Source organism: Bombus flavifrons, chromosome 9, assembly GCF_040668555.2.
Source record: "Bombus flavifrons isolate JBK064 chromosome 9, iyBomFlav1_principal, whole genome shotgun sequence".
Taxonomy (NCBI): Eukaryota; Metazoa; Arthropoda; class Insecta; order Hymenoptera; family Apidae; genus Bombus; species Bombus flavifrons.
Window position 1 is genome coordinate 12,225,048 of NC_138450.1, and position 25,089 is coordinate 12,250,136.

The 25,089-nt window shown below is 33.5% G+C and overlaps 4 protein-coding genes, 1 long non-coding RNA gene and 2 pseudogenes across 5 annotated transcripts in view; 6 read left to right on the top strand and 1 right to left on the bottom strand.

The window, feature by feature from the left end:
* The window catches only part of LOC138183160 (uncharacterized), a 29,370-nt gene that overhangs the window by 3,421 nt on the left and 860 nt on the right, over positions 1-25,089 (bottom strand). The window contains exons 2-5 of the long non-coding RNA XR_011174002.1: positions 11,638-11,712; positions 10,006-10,184; positions 2,239-2,313; positions 610-788 (exon numbers count right to left, since the gene is read on the bottom strand). This is a non-coding gene — a long non-coding RNA (uncharacterized LOC138183160). The remainder of the gene's footprint in view (positions 1-609; positions 789-2,238; positions 2,314-10,005; positions 10,185-11,637; positions 11,713-25,089) is intronic.
* LOC138183214 (odorant receptor 22c-like) lies at positions 3,157-5,666 on the top strand. The gene is made up of 6 exons (XM_069119886.1): positions 3,157-3,385; positions 3,528-4,059; positions 4,289-4,388; positions 4,502-4,624; positions 4,699-4,857; positions 5,562-5,666. Exons 1-6 carry the CDS (start codon positions 3,157-3,159, stop codon positions 5,616-5,618), a joined length of 1,200 nt encoding a protein of 399 aa, XP_068975987.1. The 3' UTR covers positions 5,619-5,666.
* Positions 6,248-8,817, top strand: LOC138183216 (odorant receptor 13a-like; annotated as a pseudogene).
* Positions 12,542-14,936, top strand: LOC138183217 (odorant receptor 4-like). Its single transcript, XM_069119887.1, has 6 exons — positions 12,542-12,726; positions 12,927-13,377; positions 13,607-13,706; positions 13,820-13,942; positions 14,017-14,175; positions 14,880-14,936. Exons 1-6 carry the CDS (start codon positions 12,582-12,584, stop codon positions 14,934-14,936), a joined length of 1,035 nt encoding a protein of 344 aa, XP_068975988.1. The 5' UTR covers positions 12,542-12,581.
* On the top strand, positions 15,566-18,713 carry LOC138183218 (odorant receptor 13a-like; annotated as a pseudogene).
* Positions 18,872-25,000, top strand: LOC138183219 (odorant receptor 13a-like). Its single transcript, XM_069119890.1, has 6 exons — positions 18,872-19,050; positions 19,257-19,707; positions 19,931-20,030; positions 20,101-20,223; positions 20,301-20,459; positions 24,837-25,000. The coding sequence occupies exons 1-6, from the start codon at positions 18,903-18,905 to the stop codon at positions 24,891-24,893; spliced, it is 1,038 nt and encodes a 345-aa protein (XP_068975991.1). The 5' UTR covers positions 18,872-18,902; the 3' UTR covers positions 24,894-25,000.
* Positions 22,691-24,755, top strand: LOC138183220 (odorant receptor 13a-like). The gene is made up of 6 exons (XM_069119891.1): positions 22,691-22,835; positions 23,056-23,506; positions 23,729-23,828; positions 23,930-24,052; positions 24,129-24,287; positions 24,702-24,755. Exons 1-6 carry the CDS (start codon positions 22,691-22,693, stop codon positions 24,753-24,755), a joined length of 1,032 nt encoding a protein of 343 aa, XP_068975992.1.

The following is a 25,089-nucleotide window of genomic DNA, read 5'->3' on the forward strand; positions in this document are numbered from 1 at the left end:
AAAATTGGCCACCATTTGCTTTGATGCGCACAGATAAAAAATGAGCAGGCTTCCCGGTTTGCTGACAAAACAATGTACGTTTGTGTAGTTTAGTGAAGTTTGGTACAATTATTCCTGGATCCTACGCCAACGAGTTGATGATTCTACTCGATATATGTATACTTGTAATGCATAAATCCTTTTTGCTGTTACCATTTTATACCAAGCTACTAACACACATATCAGCGAAGGTTTACAAAAAGTATGTGGTCTGAAGTGACAGCAGTCAGGTGAGTACACAAGTTAGGGGAAGATTCTTCGCGTCATTCGCATTCCCTATGCTTGGTTTATAAATTCGTGCGTTGATGTAAGGCAGTGACAGTCACGCGTGTGATACGGGCACATGATTTTCTGTGTCTTCAGGTCAGATCAGTAGTACGCAAGTAGTGTAGGAGCAGAGTAGAAAGCATTCATGCAGAGTATAAGGGGAGGTTTTTTTAGTGGGCTGACATTAGCATTTTGCAGTTCCACATAATTCATATTATGCACAATACGCGTAACGTGGTATTTCTGCTGTCCTTCGAAAAAAAGACGAAGCTAAGTAATATTTTCTTCTGAAAAAAAACTTACCGTTTGGATTCCTCCTCTAGGTTTGGCTAACCGTGTATTTGTCCCTCGTTTTTAGCCTTGGAGAAAATCGGAATTGAGAAATCGTTCATTTTGCGGCCGGTGATAGCATTCGTATAGTTCGATTCGAGTCATTCGAGATCCGTTCGTTTTTTGGTTTTACCGACGTCTTCGACATTTACCTACAATCAAAGCACAAAAAGTGGAACTTTTTATTGAATTGGAGTGCGAATGTTTGGATTATTGGGATTTGATTCATGGTGATAAGGCTTTTAATAAAAGTTGATGACTGAGATTGGATAGCAGGTCTAATTTGGTGATCAGAATTTGCAATATTTCTGGCGAGATCGTTTATCCTCCTATTTATTAATTGTCCAAGTTGTATGTTACAGTGCTGTATGCAAAAAGTAACCATGTTTGTGTGCAATTTAATAGTATTATATAAAATAGTTTATACATAACTACACCTTGTTCCATTTTTTGACAATTTTCAACCTTATCATTTTAATTAAGTAGGTGCTTTCTTATCCTTATCATTAAATGAACTCCATTTGTCTGATATTTTCCTGATCCAATTTGTTTCCATATAATATTGATATATATGTGTTCTCGTCTCACTTACATGCTAATGATTTTCTTAAAACATTGTAACTCAATTTCTCGGTTGAAACCATAACAATATCGAGGCACGAAAAATACAAGAAACGCAGTAATAATTAAAATTGAAATTGATTGAAGTAAATTAAAGTTAGTTAAAAGTTTTTTACATTTCCTCTGTTCATATACTGCAAACAAGTCTCCGTTTATAAATGTAAAGGAGTTTCGCATCGAATTTAGGTAACACATAAATGCGACTAAAAACGTAGTATGTTCCATGGTAAAAGTTTCTCAATAAAGTCAATCAATTATTCAAGGACGAAGACAGAAGTTAGTCAGCAAGTACTTAAGTTGAAGACAGTTTGCTAGCAAGCGAAGACGATTAAAAAAATTTGTCTATCCTCGGAGACGCGAAACTTCGATGCTTGCACGCTGACAAGTTGCATCATTTTCACATGAAAAAAAGGTGATGAGGTGGTTTTTCACCTGCCAAGACGAGCATGCGTTCTTCTTTGGTGTAAAGAACGAGAAATTCGTGACAGTCATTTGATCGTGCAGCTCACGTGCGTGTACTTCTAACGGATTTGGACGCAGGTACACATTTAACGATATTTTCCTAAATGTTACTTAATGTTTCGCACATCTCGTGGGGTACTATGCAGTAGCAAAATGTTATAAGAATTAAATTATATAGTAACTCTCCAATTTCATTTGGAAGAGAATATCTCAGTTAAAGAACCATCCTATATATTTATGAAAGTAATATCAGACGAACATTCACGGTCAGTTACATTTGATTATAAAAGATATAATCATTCGATAACATTATTAATATATGTTACAGTTCAATGAATGTAAGATTTTATACAGAATTTTACAAAATTACACTACTTATCGAATAGATATTTTGGTATTCATACATTCTCATAAGATTTCTTTTATCCGAAGGAACAAACCTCTATTACGAACGAATTCCATAAACAATTGAAGAATTTGATAAAGTGATTAAAAAATTGAATCGTCTACAAAACTTACATTTTGTACAAATGACACCGAAGATTCTTCTGTTGGTGATTTCTTCATTGCTCCCAATTTATTATCTTGACATTCCTAAAAAAAAATTAGAAATACAAAATTGTATTGTTCGTTTTAAAATAACAACAAAATGATGACATTAGTATGGCTAATATAATAGACACTCGTTCTTTTATTACATAATATACAAGATCATAAGATTTTTCATTTTATACACTCCCTGGATATTATGTGCGCCACTTAAACAAGTTTCTCCGACAACATTGACTTCCAGTAATATTTGTAATTATTGATGAATTATTTCCTCCTAGAAATTAAATTTTTTTATTTGCAAATTTTGATGCACATCCGTGAAAGGAAGACAGTATGGACTAACAACGTAGCAAAAACGCGAACATTCCCTGTTTCTCTTTCACTTCCACGAATGTTGGAAGTAGTTATGAGTAATTACAGACGAATAATCGTAATAGCCAAAATTAGACATAATGTTGAGAACGACACTGAACGTCATATTCACGAATAATTAATATCATAATAAGCATTCTGACTGAGCAAAGCGACGTGCGCTGTGAAAAACGTCCTGATAGTTTTTGAACGTGAGAACAGGTGGTTCAGTTACGAGAAAAAAGGCTCCTATGGATATCCAACGAGGTAATTTTACATATTAATACAGAAATATTCGGAAAAAATTGCAATACTTGCAGAAATTTTTGTTTTGCCATCTAAAAAATAAATGGGTAATTGAGAAAAAAGGGGAAATTATATTTTTAAGTAACATAGTAATCATACAGTAATCATAGAGGGGAAAAGATAAATTATAGGTATATTTAATCTTACGATTCTGAAATATTTTTTAAGTACACATTTATGATAGATAGAGATATAGATTTAAGCTATATGTACGGTTGGAACTACAACATGCTGAAGTTTATGGGTATTTGGCCGGAAGAGAGGAAATGGAACCGACCTTCCAGTTACTTCGTTCTGTTGCCGTGTATCGTGATGGTGTGCTTCATTTGTGCTCCACAAACTTTTAATCTTTCGATAATCGCGGATGACTCTGATCTGGTGATCGAGAATCTATCGACTAACATTACTATCACGATCTCGCTTATGAAGACTATGGCTGTTTGGATCAAAGGCAAACGTAAGCATTTCAGAAAATGAGCATGTAAGGATTTATTAAGTTTTTTTTTTAATTAAGAATACTGCCATATATCCACTTTGTAAATATTATTCTATTGTTTTATTCTATTATATTCTGTTATCTGTATACATTATATTCTAAGACATTCTTTTATCTTGTTCTAATTGTCACACAAAAAGATCCATCAAGACGTATTCTATTAGCCATATTCTTCTGTTGCAAGCATTAAAGTCTTTACTGAGATGCATGGCCAATGACTGGAACACAGTGACGAACAATGCCGACCGAGAAAAAATGGTGAACATCGCAAGGATAACTAAAAAGATTACGATAAGAAGCATACTGCTGGCCAACATCGTAATTGTAGCTTTTTTGCCCGCACGATTGTCTAGCATGCTATACAACGACAAAGAACTGTTTTACCGTGGTTATTACCCCTACAATACTACGATCAGTCCAAATTTCGAATTGACACTAATCGGTCAATTGATGGCTGCTCTTTATGCAGCCATAACCTATACAACGGTAGATACTTTTGTCGTCTTGTTGATTTTTCATGTCTGTGGACAACTTTCGATTCTGAGAGACGATCTAAGGAAGATTCATTCGCATCATAACAAAAATGTAGAAATGAAATTACAGAAGATCGTCCAAAAGCATGTATATATTAATAGGTTTGTATTAGACAAAATCGTTCTTTTGTTGACGATGGCAAGAAAGATTGAAGAAGCACAATAATGACTATGAATTGTAATAAGAAGATTCCTGAAATATTAAGTAACGAAATAGAAATTCGAGAATTTAAAATCTTTCTAAGTCCATTTTTTACTTTCTTTTCCTTAACCTATAAATGCATAATGTTACCATCTGACAATTATTAATCGCGTCGTATGTATATTTAAGGTTCGCGGAAACGATAGAGAAATCTTTCAACATGATGCTTCTGTTTCAAATGCTCGGTTGCACCACTCAGCTATGCTCTCAGACTTATCAGGTTCTTATGGTACGAAGAATAAAACATTCATATCCAAATGGATAATGCATTGTCGAAGGATGCAGCAAAAAGTATTAGAATAACAAAATAATATATCATTTTTCTTGTAATTTAATTTATAGTCACTTGGAGAGGAAGCGATAGAACATATGATTTTGCAAATTACGTTCCTATTGATATACGTAGTTTACGTAATGTTGCAATTGCTCTTATATTGTTACATGGGTGAAAAGCTAACTGTTGAGGTACATACTTTTTATAAATAAAAAATTCATTAATCGATGTTTTCGGTAAATATAATTTGCAATTTTTTTTTCAGAGTACAGAAATTGCCAACACGGCGTACAGTGCCGAATGGTACAATTTACCTCCCAAGAATGCAAGATGGCTTGTAATTATCATGTGCCGTGCCAGGTCTTCACCCTTACAAATTACAGCAGGCAGATTTTGTTGCTTTACTTTAGTGCTATACTCTCAGGTAAGCGTAAAGCGGGTATAATTCAATTTACGGATACAAATTTTCCTAAAATTCTCATCATAAATTGCGACGTATCCGAGAGATACAATGACTAATTTATTATGTTGTGCCAATTTTTGGATAGAGATTGTGTCCATATGAAAAATGTTCAATTTTATTCAAATTGTTGGAATATAAGAATTCTATATACATGTAGAATATAGGTATCCTGTTTGAGAGAAGTATTAGATGATTCTTGCTGCAATTCTATCAGGACAGATTCTATCCTTGGAAGATATGTATCGATAACGTTTAGTTAGTAAGTCCTAGAACACATCATATGTAAAGGATATAAAAATATCCCACAAATTGACTGCTTAGATTCTAGCATATTAAGAGAGGAAGACATATCGAAAAATAGAATAAATGCAGCGGTGATATATTGATCGAATGTCTTAAGACATAGAATTCTAACCGAGGCAAAAAGTAGATATATGGTTTTAGGTTAAGAGAAATAAAAGTATACACAGAGGCTCCACGTATTTACTAGCCGTATGTATATGTGTATATCTCTCTGACATGTCAGAGGAATGTAGATCGGTGCAAATCTATAGATGTGACGATATTCCAAAAGAAATTTGGGAACGAGTAGGAGTTAAAAAAATATGTAATGATATCTCATATTTACGTAAACGTATACAGAGCAATCTTTTCTTTGTGTTCAGGTCTTAAAAACCTCGATGGGGTACGTATCCGTTCTACTCGCAATGAAAAATAAATAATATACTTCTGCAAATTTTACAACTGTCTATCAACTTGATAAGAGAAGAGCTACGATAAGATTATTTTAGTATATTTCTCTAAATGATAAATTATATCTCAGAGCAACGAGAATTAAAATGGTGAGACAAAAAATTAGGCACTGTGGAAAGTAATGAAATTATTAATTATTAAAGAGATTCCTCGAGACCACGAATACTTCTCACAAATCCTTTCCTTCAGCACCTTGACATTCTCCAGTTTTTTCCTTTTCCTTTTTTTAAGATATTGCGTTTAGGGTGCTTCTTTGAGCAACTTTAAACCTATTCGTACTCGATTGCTTAGAGTCTAACCGCAGACATGCCATTGATAAATATTTAATAGGTTTATGAACCGTAACTGCAACTGGTACTTTTGTTACTAACGTTGTTCGTGTTAGATATTATCTTCATTCACTACTATTTTCTCCATTTCTCAGCAATTATGCGCTATTTTTAAGCAAAAACTTGGACACACTGAGGATAGATGACAGTCTTTATATCAGCATGGCTAACTTTAATGAAAAACAATGATGTTTCTGCTATTATGTTACGAAAATTAATTTTCTAAACATTTTTCGATAGCGAATAATCATTTGCATAAAGATATAAACATGGATACGTACAGTTCCTTTGAAAATATTAAAAAGTCATATAATACACGTTAATTGTCACGGATCATCAAGAAAACGATTAATCAGTCCATGGCGAATTTTTAAGCACATTCCTAGATAAATTATTAAAATTTGATAAGGTGGTGAACAATACCCGCTTGTTGCGATGGTCAGGTCTAACATATTGTCAGGACGATCAGGTATGAGAGTAGATGTTTGAAATTGGCACGTGCGAATTTTCTCGTAAGCGGTGGCTCCTCAGTACGCGACTACAGTAGCGATTTTGAACAGCGAAGGAGACAGTGGAGCATTCGAACATCCGCTTGTTGATCATAAGTGATCGTAATGCGTATCCGTTCGTTCGTCTCTTTCGTTTTTCACCCGTGAATGCTATCCTTTCTTTTTCCCCGCTTGCAGAGTAATACACAAAGCGTGTCAGAAGCTGATCTAGGAGCACTTCATCCAGCCACGTTCCCTTACGACGTCAGCGGGAGACAAAATTTTGAGATCGCATGGCTGGGACAATTCTTGGGCTCGGTGTTAAGCACGATATGCTATTCTTGTTTCGACACGTTCCTTGCGGTTCTCGTGTTATACTTGTGCGGTCAATTAACTGTTCTTAGGATGGCTCTCGAGAATCCAACTAACGTGACAAAAAAGAATAATTACGCAAGCTTCTATGAACGACTGGGATTCATTGTGAACCAGGACAATCAGTTGCCTAGGTTGGTAGACGCGATTTATTAGTACGCTAAAAATGTTTGTGCGAATTAGGAGATGAATATTAGAAAGAGATTTGTTTTGCAATCCAATTAGTGAAAAGATATTATTAAAAAAGAAAGAAAATGGGAAATGTTAGTCGATTTAGCAGAACGAAAAATCGTTTGGGATATAACTAGTAAACAAATTTAAAGAAGCGTTTGTTCCAAGGTTTGCCGTGATCGTGGAAGATCGTTTCAACTTCACGATACTCGTTCGGGTTATAATCTGCACGTCGTTGCATTTCCTGACTGGATGCCGTATAATAACCGTATGCTAAAGTTAATATTACATTGACATTTGTTCGACGAGGAAAGAAATTGGTACATAATGCAGTTTCTTTTCCGTTTTAGTCCGTAAATCAGGTGCAAGTGGACGTGCCAATAGTTGGAATGATATTTTTCATCATACACGTAATTTATACTGTGCAGCATCTTCTCACTTATGACCATGTGGGTGAAATTCTTCGTGGACAAGTGAGTTATTTATATATAAATAGAAACTTTGTCCACAGGTTAAAAGTTTCATTTCTTTCTTCCAAATTACGCTCCCATTACTCTAATAGAAGATTTGCTTTCAGAGTGCTGGTATTGGACAATCAACGTACGATTGCAACTGGTATTTACTACCGAAGGACGTCATTTCATTAATTGTGATGTGTCGAGAGAAAGTATCGTTTCAAATAACAGCTGGAAAATTCAGTTCTTTCTCCCTCGAACTCTTTGATACTGTGAATCAAGCGATCATGGAACTAAATTATTTTTTCACAGACTTTTACAAACATTTAAACATGCATCTGAAGAGTTCAGAATAATATTTTGTCAAGTTCTGAAAATTTCTATTTGATATCTTTCCGTATTGTTAGATATGAAATATCGACTGATAGATAAAAATACACTTAATCGTATGGTTGACAAATGGTTGTTCTCGTTTAGGATAATACGAAACACAGCACACTGCGTATTTTATAAAATCACACTCCTTACGGAATAAATATTTTGATATCTATTTAGAATTCTATATCAAGATTCATATAATCCCGTAAGAATACTATTATCCGAAGGAATAAAGATTTGGCAGTATATCATATGAAAAATTTCAAAATGTATTATGAAATAATGTATTATTTTTCTCATAATTTAGTGTGCAGTCGTTAGGAGAGAATACAATGGAACACATGATTTTGCAAATTTCGTTCCTGTTGATATACGTAGCTTACGTGATGTTGCAACTGTTCCTATATTGTTACATGGGAGAAAAACTAGCAGCCGAGGTACTTTTTAGAAAAGAAAAATGAGTGGATTGTCATATCTAGAGGTAGGAAACTATTAAAATTGCAATTTTTTCAGAGTACAGAAATAGCTAACACAACCTATAATACCAACTGGTACGATTTACCTCTCAAGAATGCAAGAGGGCTTGTAATTATTATGTGTCGTGCCAGGTCTTCACACTTACAAATTACAGCAGGCAGATTTTGTTCCTTTACTTTCGCGCTCTATTGTCAGGTAAGTGTAAACGAGTTATAATACAATTTACATGTAGTATTTTTGTCCACTATATTTTCGGAAATGAAGATGATTTTCGATCTTTTAACTGGACTGCTGTATGTCGTTTTATGTTATATGAAGGGGTTTGTGGAGACGATGAGCTTAAAAAGTTGCATGTCACTCTCGTTTCTAGAAAAATTCTGCAAGGATAAACAAACGATATACGCTATTATATTGGTCATAGGAAACTGTAAAACTTTTCCTTGATTATTTTTTTCTACTACATAGCATTGGGAAAGTACCAAGGAAAAAGGTGACTAATAAACACCCTACAGGCTTAAGATTTAGTTTCGATATAAAATAAGAAGATGGATGTAAGTCTTTAGATGTGACAGTATATTAAAACAAGTTTCGTAGTGAGCAGGGATTAGAAAAATATGTAATGCAGACCTTAGCAAATACAGAACATCCTTCTTTTTGTGTCCACATGTTAAAAACTACGATGGGATATGTTTCATTCTACACGCAATGAAAAATCAATAATAGACGATCCGAAACATCTGTGAATTTTACAACCGTCCATCAGCTTGATAAAAGAAGCGTTACAAAAAGAATATTTTAGTGTACTTCACTAAATGATAAATTATATCTCAAAGTAATAAGAATTAAAATGGCCAGACAAAAAAATTAGAATATTTTAGTGTACTTCACTAAATGATAAATTATATCTGAAAGTAATAAGAATTAAAATGGCCAGACAAAAAAATTAGACGCTGTGTAAAGTAATAAAATTATTAATTATTAAAGAGATTCCTCGAGTCCACGAGTGCTTTTCATGAAACCTTGAAAATATCATTTTCCTCTCTTTTCGCAGATCGACATTTTTCCCATCAAAATTGTTGAGAACAAAGAAAAATTGGCCACAATTTGCTTTCGCGTGTACAGATAAAAAATTAGCAGGCTTCGCGGTTTGTTGACAAAACAATGTACGTTTATGAAGTTTAATGAAGTTTGGTACAATTGTTCCAGAATTCTACACCAACGAGTTGAACCTATTCCATATACGTATACTTATAATGCATAAATCCTTTTTGCTGTTACCATTTTATACCAAGCTACTAACACACATATCAGCGAAGGTTTACAAAAAGTATGTGGTCTGAGGTGATAGCAGTCAGGTGAGTACACAAGTTAGGAGAATGATTTTTGCATCATTCGCATCCCTTATGCTTGGTTTACAAATTCGTGCGTCGATGCAAGGCAGTGACAGTCACGCGTGTGACACGGGCACATGATTTTCTGTGCCTCCAGGTCAGAACAGCAATACGCTAGTAGTGTCTGAGCAGCATTTATGGAGAGTGTAAGGGCAGTTCTTTTTGGTGGGTTGAAATTAGCATTCAGCAGTTCCACATAATTCATATTATGCATAATATGCATAGCATGGTATTTCTGCTGTCCTTCGAAAAAAAGACGAAGCAAAGAAATATTTTCTTCTGAAAAAAAACTTACCGTTTGGATTCCTCCTCTAGGTTTGGCTAACCGTGTATTTGTCCCTCGTTTTTAGCCTTGGAGAAAATCGGAATTGAGAAATCGTCAATTTTGCGGCCGGTGATAGCAGTCGTATAGTTCGATTCGAGTCATTCGAGATTCGTTCGTTTTTTGGTTTTACCGACGTCTTCGACATTTACCTACAATCAAAGCACAAAAAGTGGAACTTTTTATTCAATTGGAGTGCGAATGTTTGGATTATTGGGATTTGATTCATGGTGATAAGGCTTTTAATAAAATTTGATGGCTGAGATTGGATAGCAGGTCTAATTTGGTGATCAGAATTTGCAATATTTCTGGTGAGACCGTTTATCCTCCCATTTTATGGACTGTAAATAATTGTCTAACTTGTACATTACTGTGCTGTATGCAAAAAGTAATTATGTTCATGTGCAATTTAATAGTATTATATAAAATAATTTATACATAACAAGAGCTTTTTCCATTTTTTGACAATTTTCTACCTTATCATTTTAATTAAGTAGGTGCTTTCTTATCCTTATTATTAAATGAACCTCCATTTGTCTGATATTTTCCTGATCCAATTTGTTTCCATATAATATTGATATGTATGTCTTACTTACATGCTAAATGTTTTCTTAAAACATTGAAACTCTATTTTCCGGTTGAAACCATAACAATATTGAGGCATGAAAAATACAAGAAACGCAGTACTAATTGAAATTGAAATTGGTGGAAGAAAATTAAAGTTAGTTAAAAATTTCTTACGTTTCCTCTGTTCATATACTGCGAACAAGTCTCCGTTTACAAAGGTAAAGAAGTTCCGCATCGAATTTAGGTAACACATAAATGTGAATAAAAACGTAGTACGTTCCATGGTAAAAGTTTCTCAATAAAGTCAATCAATTATTCAAGGACGAAGACAGAAGTTAGTCAGCAAGTACTTAAGTTGAAGACAGTTTGCTAGCAAGCGAAGACGATTAAAAAAATTTGTCTATCCTCGGAGACGCGAAACTTCGATGCTTGCACGCTTACAAGTTGCATCATTTTCACATGAAAAAAGGTGATGAGGTGGTTTTTCACCTGCCAAGACGGGCATGCGTTCTTCTTTGGTGTAAAGAACGAGAAATTCGTGACAGTCATTTGATCGTGCAGCTCACGTGCGTGTACTTCTAAGGGACTTGGACGCAGGTACACATTTAACGATATTTTCCTAAATGTTACTTAATGTTTCGCACATCTCGTGGGGTACTATGCAGTAGAAAAATGTTATAAGAATTAAATTATATAGTAACTCTCCAATTTCATTTGGAAGAGAATATCTCAGTTAAAGAACCATCCTATATATTTATAAAAGTAATATCAGACGAACATTCACGGTCACTTACATTTGATTATAAAAGATATAATCATTCGATAAAATTATTAATATATGTTACAGTTCAATGAATGTAAGATTTTATACAGAATTTTACAAAATTACACTACTTATCGAATAGATATTTTGGTATTCATACATTCTCATAAGATTTCTTTTATCCGAAGGAACAAACCTCTATTACGAACGAATTTCATAAACAATTGAAGAATTTGATAAAGTGATTAAAAAATTGAATCATCTACAAAACTTACATTTTGTACAAGTGACACCGAAGATTCTTCTGTTGGTGATTTCTTCATTGCTTGCAACTTGTCATCTTAACATTCCTAAAAAAAAATTAGAAATACAAAATTGTATTGTTCGTTTTAAAATAACAACAAAATGGTGACATTAGTATGGCTAATATAATAGACACTCGTTCTTTTATTACATAATATACAAGATCATAAGATTTTTCATTTTATACACTCCCTGGATATTATGTGCGCCACTTAAACAAATTTCTCCGACAACATTGACTTCCAGTAATATTTGTAATTATTGATGAATTATTTCCTCCTAGAAATTAAATTTTTTTATTTGCAAATTTTGATGCACATCCGTGAAAGGAAGACAGTATGGACTAACAACGTAGCAAAAACGCGAACATTCCCTGTTTTTCTTTCTCTTCCACGAATGTTGGAAGTAGTTATGAGTAATTACAGACGATTGATCGTAATAACCAAAATTAGACATAACTTTGAGAAAGACACTGAACTACATATTCACGAATAATTAATATCATAATAAGCATTCTGACTGAACAAGGAGACATGCGCTATGAAAAACGACCTGATAGTTTTTGAACGTGAGAACAGGTGGTTCAGTTACGAGAAAAAAGGCGCCTATGGATACCCAACGAGGTAATTTTAAATATTAATTGCAGAATTTGTTGTTTTACCACCTTAAAAATAAATATCTTTAGAAATTATATCTTTAAGTAATATATCATAATGAGAAAAAGAAAACTTATAGGCATATTTAATCTTACGATTCTGAAATATTTTTTAAGTACACATTTATGATAGATACAGATATAGATTTAAACTATGTCTACGGTTGGAACTACAATATGCTGAAGATTATTGGTATTTGGCCGGAAGAGAGGAAATGGAATCGATCTTCCAGTTACTTCGTTCTGTTGCCGTGTATCGTGATGGTGTGCTTCATTTGTGCCCCACAAACTATTAATCTTCCGATAATCGCGGGTGACTCTGATCTGGTGATCGAGAATCTATCGACTAACATTACTATCACGATTTCGCTTATGAAGACTATGGCTGTTTGGATCAAAGGCAAACGTAAGCATTTCAAAAATGTTTTTTTTTAACTAAACATACTACCAAATATCCACTTTGTAAATATTATTCTACTGTTTTATTCTATTATATTCTGTTATCTATCTAAATTATATTCTAAGACATTCATTTATCTTATTCTAATTGTTACACAAAAATATCCATCAAGACGTATTCTATTAGCCATATCCTTCTGTTGCAAGCATTAAAGTCTTTGCTGACATGCATGGCTAATGACTGGGATACAGTGACGAACAGTGCCGACCGAGAAAAAATGCTGAACACCGCAAGGATAACTAAAAAGATTACGATAAGAAGCATACTGCTGGCCAACATCGTAGTTGTAGCTTTTTTGCCCGCACGATTGTCTAGCATGCTATACAACGACAAAGAACTGTTTTACCGTGGTTATTACCCCTACAATACTACGATCAGTCCAAATTTCGAATTGACACTAATCGGTCAATTGATGGCTGCTCTTTATACAGCCATAACCTATACAACGGTAGATACTTTTGTCGTCCTGTTGATTTTTCATGTTTGTGGACAACTTTCGATTCTGAGAGACGATCTAAGGAAGATTCATTCGTATGATGACAAAAATGTAGAAATAAAATTACAGAAGATCGTGCAAAAGCATGTATATATTAATAGGTTTGTATTAGAAAAAATCGTTCTTTTGTTGACGATGGCAAGAAAGATTGAAGAAGCACAGTAATGACTATGAATTATAATAAGAAGATTCCTGAAATATTAAGTAACGAAATAGAAATTCGAGAATTTAAAATCTTTCTAAGTCCATTTTTTACTTTCTTTTCCTTAACCTATAAATGCATAATGTTACCATCTGACAATTATTAATCGCGTCGTATGTATATTTAAGGTTCGTGGAAACGATAGAGAAATCTTTCAACATGATGCTTCTGTTTCAAATGCTCGGTTGCACCACTCAGCTATGCTCTCAGACTTATCAGGTTCTTATGGTACGAAGAATAAAACATTCATATCCAAATGGATAATGCATTGTCGAAGGATGCAGCAAAAAGTATTAGAATAACAAAATAATATATCATTTTTCTTGTAATTTAATTTATAGTCACTTGGAGAGGAAGCGATAGAACATATGATTTTGCAAATTACGTTCCTATTGATATACGTAGTTTACGTAATGTTGCAATTGCTCTTATATTGTTACATGGGTGAAAAGCTAACTGTTGAGGTACATACTTTTTATAAATAAAAAATTCATTAATCGATGTTTTCGGTAAATATAATTTGCAATTTTTTTTTCAGAGTACAGAAATTGCCAACACGGCGTACAGTGCCGAATGGTACAATTTACCTCCCAAGAATGCAAGATGGCTTGTAATTATTATGTGCCGTGCCAGGTCTTTACCCTTACAAATTACAGCAGGCAGATTTTGTTGTTTTACTTTAGTGCTATACTCTCAGGTAAGCGTAAAGCGGGTATAATTCAATTTACGGATACAAATTTTCCTAAAATTCTCATCATAAATTGCGACGTATCCGAGAGATACAATGACTAATTTATTATGTTGTGCCAATTTTTGGATAGAGATTGTGTCCATATGAAAAATGTTCAATTTTATTCAAATTGTTGGAATATAATTATTCTATATACATGTAGAATATAGGTATCCTGTTTGAGAGAAGTATTAGATGATTCTTGCTGCAATTCTATCAGGACAGATTCTATCCTTGGAAGATATGTATCGATAACGTTTAGTTAGTAAGTCCTAGAACACATCATATGTAAAGGATATAAAAATATCCCACAAATTGACTGCTTAGATTCTAGCATATTAAGAGAGGAAGACATATCGAAAAATAGAATAAATGCAGCGGTGATATATTGATTGAATGTCTTAAGACATAGAATTCTAACCGAGGCAAAAAGTAGATATATGGTTTTAGGTTAAGAGAAATAAAAGTATACACAGAGGCTCCACGTATTTACTAGCCGTATGTATATGTGTATATCTCTCTGACATGTCAGAGGAATGTAGATCGGTGCAAATCTATAGATTTGACGATATTTCAAAAGAAATTTGGGAACGAGTAGGGGTTAGAATAATATGTAATGATATCTCATATTTACATAAACGTATACAGAGCAATCTTTTCTTTGTGTTCAGGTCTTAAAAACCTCGATGGGGTACGTATCCGTTCTACTCGCAATGAAAAATAAATAATATACTTCTGCAAATTTTACAACTGTCTATCAACTTGATAAGAGAAGAGCTACGATAAGATTATTTTAGTATATTTCTCTAAATGATAAATTATATCTCAGAGCAACGAGAATTAAAATGGTGAGACAAAAAATTAGGCACTGTGGAAAGTAATGAAATTATTAATTATTAAAGAGATTCCTCGAGACCACGAATACTTCTCACAAATCCTTTCCTTCAGCACCTTGACATTCTCCAGTTTTTTCCTTTTCCTTTTTTTAAGATATTGCGTTTAGGGTGCTTCTTTGAGCAACTTTAAACCTATTCGTACTCGATTGCTTAGAGTCTAACCGCAGACATGCCATTGATAAATATTTAATAGGTTTATGAACCGTAACTGCAACTGGTACTTTTGTTACTAACGTTGTTCGTGTTAGATATTATCTTCATTCACTACTATTTTCTCCATTTCTCAGCAATTATGCGCTATTTTTAAGCAAAAACTTGGACACACTGAGGATAGATGACAGTCTTTATATCAGCATGGCTAACTTTAATGAAAAACAATGATGTTTCTGCTATTATGTTACGAAAATTAATTTTCTAAACATTTTTCGATAGCGAATAATCATTTGCATAAAGATATAAACATGGATACGTACAGTTCCTTTGAAAATTTTAAAAAGTCTTATATAATACACGTTAATTGTCACGGATCATCAAGAAAACGATTAATCAGTCCATGGCGAATTTTTAAGCAGATTCCTAGATAAATTATTAAAATTTGATAAGGTGGTGAACAATACCCGCTTGTTGCGATGGTCAGGTCTAACATATTGTCAGGACGATCAGGTATGAGAGTAGATGTTTGAAATTGGCACGTGCGAATTTTCTCGTAAGCGGTGGCTCCTCAGTACGCGACTACAGTAGCGATTTTGAACAGCGAAGGAGACAGTGGAGCATTCGAACATCCGCTTGTTGATCATAAGTGATCGTAATGCGTATCCGTTCGTTCGTCTCTTTCGTTTTTCACCCGTGAATGCTATCCTTTCTTTTTCCCCGCTTGCAGAGTAATACACAAAGCGTGTCAGAAGCTGATCTAGGAGCACTTCATCCAGCCACGTTCCCTTACGACGTCAGCGGGAGACAAAATTTTGAGATCGCATGGCTGGGACAATTCTTGGGCTCGGTGTTAAGCGCGATATGCTATTCTTGTTTCGACACGTTCCTTGCGGTTCTCGTGTTATACTTGTGCGGTCAATTAACTGTTCTTAGGATGGCTCTCGAGAATCCAACTAACGTGACAAAAAAGAATAATTACGCAGGCTTCTATGAACGACTGGGATTCATTGTGAACCAGGACAATCAGTTGCCTAGGTTGGTAGACGCGATTTATCAGTACGCTAAAAATGTTTGTGCGAATTAGGAGATGAATATTAGAAAGAGATTTGTTTCGCAATCCAATTAGTGAAAAGAGATTATTTAAAAAAAAAGAAAATGGGAAATGTTAGTCGATTTAGCAGAACGAAAAATCGTTTGGGATATAACTAGTAAACAAATTTAAAGAAGCGTTTGTTCCAAGGTTTGCCCTGATCGTGGAAGATCGTTTCAACTTCATGATACTCGTTCGGGTTATAATCTGCACGTCGTTGTATTTTCTGACTGGATGCCGTATAATAACCGTATGCTAAAGTTAATATTACTTTGACATTTGTCCGACGAGGAAAGAAATTGGTATATAATGCAGTTTCTTTTCCGTTTTAGTCCGTAAATCAGGTGCAAGTGGACGTGCCAATAGTTGGAATGATATTTTTCATCATACACGTAATTTATACTGTGCAGCATCTTCTCACTTATGACCATGTGGGTGAAATTCTTCGTGGACAAGTGAGTTATTTATATATAAATAGAAAATTTGTCCACAGGTTAAAAGTTTCATTTCTTTCTTCTAAATTACGCTCCCATTACTCTAATAGAAGATTTGCTTTCAGAGTGCTGGTATTGGACAATCAACGTACGATTGCAACTGGTATTTACCACCGAAGGACGTCATTTCATTAATTGTGATGTGTCGAGCGAAAGTATCGTTTCAAATAACAGCTGGAAAATTCAGTTCTTTCTCCCTCGAACTCTTTGATACTGTGAATCAAACGATCATGGAACTAAATCTTTTTTCGCGGACTTTTACAAACATTTAAATATGCATCTGAAGAGTTCAGAATAATATTTTGTCAAATTCTGAAAATTTCTATTTGATATCTTTCCATATTGTTAGCTATGAAATATCGACTGATAGATGAAAAATATCATAATCGTATGGTTGACAAATGTTTGTTCTCGTTTAGGATAATACGAAACACAGCACACTGCGTATTTTATAAAATCACACTCCTTACGGAATAAATATTTTGATATCTATTTAGAATTCTATATCAAGATTCATATAATCCCGTAAGAATACTATTATCCGAAGAAATAAAGATTTAGTACGAAGAAATTGTACATTCGAAGAACTTGATAAAACCATAAAAAAATTGAGATGTTGATAAAACTCACACTTTATAGAAATAGTATCTCTCTCAAAGATTTCTTCCTAAAACGAAAACTTCGTGAAACTTCCTAAAGTTCCTGAAGAGAACTTGCTGAAAAGAAAAAGTATGGAATAGAAAAATGCATTTCACATTTTAATATTGCAAGAGAATGGTGGTATTACTATCACGAATACAATACGCATTTGCACTTTTACAACACAATATTAAAGAAAACAAGATAGATATAAATAAATATGTAGCGTAGAACTATCTATACGTTTTATCACTGCAATCAACAGGGAAAGACTGCTCTTATACAGATCTGTGAAACTACCTGAAGTCTTAATGTAAATGGGAAATTTGACAGATCTGAATTTTCTAAGTTAAGTCTAGAGATGCATTAAATCTAACCCTTAAGTGTAAACTATATAAATATAATTCTATTAGTTGAAAATCTTAATTTTATGAATTACATATTTTTTATTTTATAAAATTCCTGGATATTGTATTTATCGTTTAAACAAATTTCTTCGAAAACGCTTACTTTCAATAATAGGTGTTTATTACTGGTGAAATATTTGCTCAATAAAATTGAAAAAATTCTGTTGCTTGTAAACTTTGAATCACACCCATAAAAGGAATGTAGTACCGAGTTAACAATACTGTAAAAACGCAATGCGTTCCCTGTTTCGCTTTTATTCCCTCGTACTGTGGAAGAAGTTGTGAATAATTGCGGATGAACACTTGTAACAGCCAAACTGTAATGATAGATCCAACTTACTTAGAGACAAAGTTGAGAACAACGCTGAACTACGCATTCACGAATAATTGATATCATAACGCGCATGAAGGAGACGCGCGCTGAGGAAAACGTCGTAGTAGCTTTCGAACGTGAGAACAGGTAGTTCAGTTATGGGAAAAAATGCCTCAATTGATATCCAACGAGGTAACTTTACAATTTTACAAATTTAATTAAACATATTCGAAAAATATTGCAGTGCCTGCAGATATTTTTGTTTTATCAAATTAATTTACAAAATATCCTAATTATTCGAAATAAATAAATAAGTAAATGAGAATAATATGCAAAAGGGAAAAAAAGAAAAAGGAAATTTATATTTTTAAGTAATATATCATACAGAAAAAAAGAAATACAGTATATTAAATTTGACGGCTCAGAATTATTCTTTGGATAATAATAATTTAGATTCAAAATACGAGAAAAATGAAGATTATATTCTAAAATAATATTATAGGTAGTGAATAAGAAAAATTGTAGGTATATTTAATCTCACGGTTCTGAAATATCTTTAAGTACCCATTCATGACAGATAGTGATATAGATGTAAAGTATATGTACGGTTGGAACTATTACATGCTGAGATTTATGGGTATCTGGCCGGAAGAGAGGAAATGGTACCGAGCTTACAGTTACCTCGTTCTTTTACCGTGTATCATGATGCTGTGCTTCGTATGTGCTCCACAAACAATTAACCTTCCGATGATCGCGAGTAACTCTGATTTGGTGATCGAGAATCTATCGACTAACATTACCATTACGCTTTCGCTTATGAAGACAATAGTTATTTGGTTCAAAGGCAAATGTGAGTATTTAAAAAATTAACAAAAATAAATTTGTCGTGTTAATTTAACTAGAAATACTATCAATCATCTACTTTGTAGATCTTATTCTATCATATTCTGTTACCTATTTATATTATATTTTAAGATATTCGTTAGTCTTATTCTAATTGCTTCACAAAACGAACATTCAAGACGTACTCTATCTGGCATTTTCTTCTCTTGCAAGCATTAAGACCTCTGATAAAGTGCATGGTCAACGATTGGGACACAGTGATGAACGAAACCGAACGAGAAACAATGGTGAACATTGCGATAATCACCAGAAAGACTACAATGAGAAGCACATTGATGGTTAACATCGTAGTTCTCGCTTTTCTACCTGCACGACTATCTAACATGAGATACAACGATAGCGCACTGTTCTTTCGTGGCTATTTCCCCTACAACACTAGCATCAGTCCAAATTTCGAATTGACGATGATCGGTCAATTCGTCGCTACTGTTTATGCAGCGAATACCTACACAGCTATAGATACTTTTGTCGTCCTGTTGATTTTTCATGTCTGTGGACAGCTTTCAAATTTGAAAGACGATTTACGGAAGATTCATTCGTATGATAGAAAAGATGTAGAAAAGAAGTTGCAGAAAATTATTCAGAAGCATGAATATATTAACAGGTTCGTATTCTAAAAATATTGTTTTATTGAAGATGGTAAGAAAGCTACACAGTAAGGAGAATAAATTATAATAAGCGTATTCATGAAATATTAATATCTTAAATCAAAATTCATCGATTTAAAATTTCTGTATCTTTATCTTTTATTTTCTTTGTTTTAACATGTAATTGCATAATTTAGCCGCCGTTTAGCAAATATTAATCATGTCGTATGTACATCTAAGGTTCGCGGCAACGATAGAGAATTCTTTCAACATGATGCTTCTGCTTCAAATGCTGGGTTGCACTATTCAAATATGCTCTCAGTCTTATCAAATCATTATGGTACGAAGGTAAAAATATCAAGGAATTTTCTAAAATAAATACATCAGCTTTGATATAATTTAATTTATAGTCATTTGAAGAGGAAGCAATGGAATACATGATTTTCCAAATTACGTTTCTGTTGTTATACGTAGTTTACGTGATGTTGCAATTGTTCCTATATTGTTACATGGGAGAAAAACTAGCAGCCGAGGTACTTTTTATAAAAGGCAAATTAGTTAATTGACGTTTTCGGTGATGAGAAATTATTAAAATTCGCAATTTTTTCAGAGTACGGAAATAGCTAACACGGCGTACTACGCCGAATGGTATAATTTACCTCCTAAGAGTGCAAGATGGCTTGTAATTATTATGTGCCGTGCCAGATCTTCACCGTTACAAATTACAGCAGGCAGATTTTATTGGTTTACTCTAGCGCTATATACTCAGGTAAGTGTAAGCGAGTTCTAATACGATCTACGAACACAAACTTCCTTAACAATTCTGTGATAAATTGCGAAGTATCTGAGAGCTACAGTGACCAATTTATAACGCATTGTCAGTTGTTGACACAAAAAAAATTATGACGAGTATTCGATGATTGCTGTTCAATTGCTGATCAATTCTAGCAGCACTGACTACAGGCTCAGAATATATCGATACAATTTGGGTACCAAATTCTGAAACACATCCTGTGTAAAAGACACAAAAATATCTCGCAATTTAAATGCTGTAGGTTACACTCTAGCGTATTAAGAGAGATGGATATAGTAGAAGAAAAAAGCGTACGGATATAGAGAATATAGAGAACTAAACTAAAAAATAGATATACGATATGGTATATAGATTAAGAGATGAAAAAATATGTACAAGGTGTTCACGGTATTTCTAGACAGCGTTCTTATCGCAAACGTTAAGTATGAGAATAAAATAAATAAGGAACGAGTGTTACTGTTATTTGTAAGCAACATAATGGCGTATGTAATTTTTTTATATGTGTGATAATATATGTGCAAGTCTTTAGATGTGACGATACTCCAGAAGAAGTATAGGATTGAATGAGAGTTTGAAAAATATGTAATCCAAGTCTCTCGTTTCGGGCTGCGAAGCCGAAAAATAAATAAATGTATGTAGGGGAGAGTCGTGCGGTACTGACCGTCGTACAATAGCGATCAAAATTAGTTCTAGCTTTTTTCACCAGATATTAGCAATTTTATTTGAATGAAAAAATGAATATAACGATTCTGTGCAACATATTTCAGAATCATATTGTTTGTATCACAACTTTCGCTGTTCTGACATTTTAAACGTGTACATTTTGACGTGCTGATATTTTATTTGTCAGGTAAGTAAATGATTTTTACTATTTTTTTATTATGTATACTATATCTAATCTATTATTTGTAATTACCTGCCCCAACTTTCCAATTTTCTTTGTATATTATATACATTACAATCTAAAAGGTTTCCACATGTTTCTCGTCCAGCATCCAACAAGTCGACCAGTACACATCAAATTCTTTTTATCTGTTGGCAACTGAAATGAAATAAGAAAATGTTGTCAATTCTACATACTGAGTTTCACAAAAGTAATATCACTCCTTTTATTAAGTCCATTTGTATTACAAACATATTTTTTAAATTGTGATTATTGCTGATTCTAGCCCAAGATGTAACAAAAAAGCTTAGAGTGGTCGGTATTATATATTACATACAAAGCACGACACTCTCCTGTATGTATGTAATATCTCACATTTGCATAAATATATGCAAAACAACCTATTTTTGTTTTAGAAACCTCGATGGGCTGTGTTTCTGTCCAATATGTAATGGAAAATAAACAATAGGCGGTACTATACTTCAGCGGATTTTACAACTTGATATAAGAAGTATTAAGGAAAGAATATTTTAGTATATTTCTTTAAATTAACTTCCAGTAATAATCGTAATCATTGATGGATGATTTGCTCGATGGAATTAAATTTTTTTACTTGCAAACTTGACGCACATTCATGAAAGGAGCGTAGTATAGTGTAAGAAAGCTGCAAAAGCGCAGGCATCATCTGCTTCTCTTTTATTTCCTCGTATCGTGGAGGAGGTTGTGAATAATTACAGATGAATACATACTTGTAACAGTCAAACTGTAATGACAGATCCAACTTACTGCGACATAAAGTTGAGAACGACGCTGAACTACGCATTCACGAATAATTGATATCATAATGCGCATGAAGGGGACGCGCGCTGAGGAAACCGTCAGAGTAGCTTTTGAACGTGAGAGCAGGTGGTTCAGTTATGGGAAAACAGGCCTCTATGGATATCCAACGAGGTAATTTCACATATTGCCTAATAAATATTGGTAAAAACCAGCGGGATTAGCAGAAATTTCTCTTTTATCACTTTAATCGTTGAAAATAAGAAGTGAATAATTGAAAATAATACAAAATAACTAACTGGAGACTATAATTTTAGATAATACTACGGATAGTGAAAGAGAAATATGACATATTTAATCTTGCGACTGTGAATTATTTTTTAAGTACCTATTTATAGATAGAGATGTAAATTTAAACAATGTGTACGCTTGGAATTACAACCTGCTGAAGTTTATGGGTATCTGGCCGGAGGAGAGGAAATGGAACCGATCTTCCAGTTACCTCGTTCTATTACCGTGTATCATAATGCTGTGCTTCGCATGTGCTCCACAAACAATTAACCTTCCTATGATCGCCGGTGACTCCGATCTGGTGATCGAGAATCTATCGACTAATATTACCGTCATGGTTTCCCTTATGAAGACTCTGACTGTTTGGATCAACGCCATACGTAAGTATTTCAGAAAATTAATAAATATGGATATATCATTTTTTTTTAACTAAAAGTACTACCACATATGCAGCTTATAAATAACATAGTATTGTTCAATTTTATCATATTCTCTTATCTATTTACGTTATATTTTAAAATATTCTTTAATCTTATTCTAATTGTTACACAAAAAGATCTATTAAGACGTATTCTATCTACCATTTCCTCCTCTTCCAAGCGTTAAAGTCTCTACTGAAATACATGGCCAATGACTGGGACGCAGTGACGAATAAAAGCGAGCGAGAAACAATGGTGAACATCGCGAGGATCACTAGAAAGATTACAATAGGAAGCACATTGATGGTTAACATCGTAATTCTCGCTTTTGTGCCTGCACGATTGTCCAGCATGAAAAACAACGACATTACACTATTCCTTCGTGGCTATTACCCGTACAACACTAGCATCAGTCCAAATTTCGAATTGACGATGATCGGGCAATACGTGGCTGCCATTTATGCAGCGAATACGTACACAACTGTAGACACTCTCGTTGTCCTACTGATTTTCCACGTCTGCGGACAGCTTTCGATTTTGAGGGAAGATTTAGCGAAGATTCATTCGTACGATAAGAAAAATATAGAAATGAAGATGCAGAAGATTATCGAAAAGCATGAATATATAAATAGGTTCGTATTAAGGAAATTTGTTATTTTGTTGAAGATACTAGGGAATATATACAGCGAAGAGAATAAATTAGAATAAGCGTATGCAGGGAATGTTAATTTTCGATGTTTAAGTTCATCAATGTAAAACCATTGTATGGTCTTTTATTTTCTTCGTCTCAACCTTTAAACTCATAATGTTGCTGTCATTTGCTAACTATTAATCTTGTCATGTGTACAACTAAGGTTCGCGGGAAGCATAGAGAATTCCTTTAACCTGATGCTTCTGCTTCAAATGCTGAGTTGCACCATTCAGATATGCTCTCAGTTTTACCAAGTTATTACGGTACGATGAAAAACATACCTTTGTCCAAGTGTATATCATAAAAAAAATTTCAGAAAGTATTACGAAATAATATATCATTTTTCTCATAATTTAATGTGCAGTCGTTAGGACAGAATACAATGGAACACATGATTTTTCAAATTTCGTTCCTGTTAATATTCGTAGCTTACGTGATGTTGCAACTGTTCCTATATTGTTACATGGGAGAAAAACTAGCAGCCGAGGTACTTTTTAGAAAAGAAAAATGAGTGGATTGTCATATCTAGAGGTAGGAAATTATTAAAATTGCAATTTTTTCAGAGTACAGAAATAGCTAACATAGCCTACAGTACAAAATGGTACAATTTACCTCCCAAAAATGCAAGATGGCTTGTAATTATTATGTGCCGTGCCACGTCTTCACCCTTACAAATTACAGCAGGCAGATTTTGTTCCTTTACTTTTGCGCTTTACTGTCAGGTAAGTGTAAACGAGTTATAATACAATTTACAGGTAGTATTTTTGTGTACTATTTTTTCGGAAATGAAGATGATTTTCGATCCTTTAAATGGACTGCTGTATGTCTTTTTATGTCATATGAAGCAATTTGTGGAGACGACGGGCTTAAATAGCTGCATGTCACTATCGTTTCTAGAAGAATATTGCAAGTATAAAAAAATGATATACGCTATTATATTGGTCATAGGAAACCGTAAAACTTTTTCCTGATAATTTTTTTCTAATATATGCCATTTGGAAAATACCAAGAAAAAAGCTGGCTAATAAATTCGTGAACACCCTATTTGTTTAAGATTTAGCTTAGATATAAAATAAGTAGATGTGTGTAAGCCTTTAGATGTAACAGTATTCTCAAACACGTTTCGGAATGAGCAGAAATTGGAAAAATATGTAATACAAATCATTTATCCGGAGTGTGAAGATGAATAATAATCAAAAATATGTATATACATATATAACATCTCACATTTACATAAACATATACAGAACAACATTTTTTTCTGTATTCAGGTCTTAAAAACCTCGATGGGGTATGTTTCTGTTCTATACGCAATGAAAAATAAATAATAGACGATCCGATACATCTGTGAATTTTACAACCGTCCATCAGCTTGATAAAAGAAGCGTTACAAAAAGATTATTTTAGTATATTTCTCTAAATGATAAATTATATCTTAAAGTAATGAGAATTAAAATGGCGAAAAAAATTAAATACTGTGTAAAGTAATAAAATTATTAATTATTAAAGAGATTCCTCGAGACC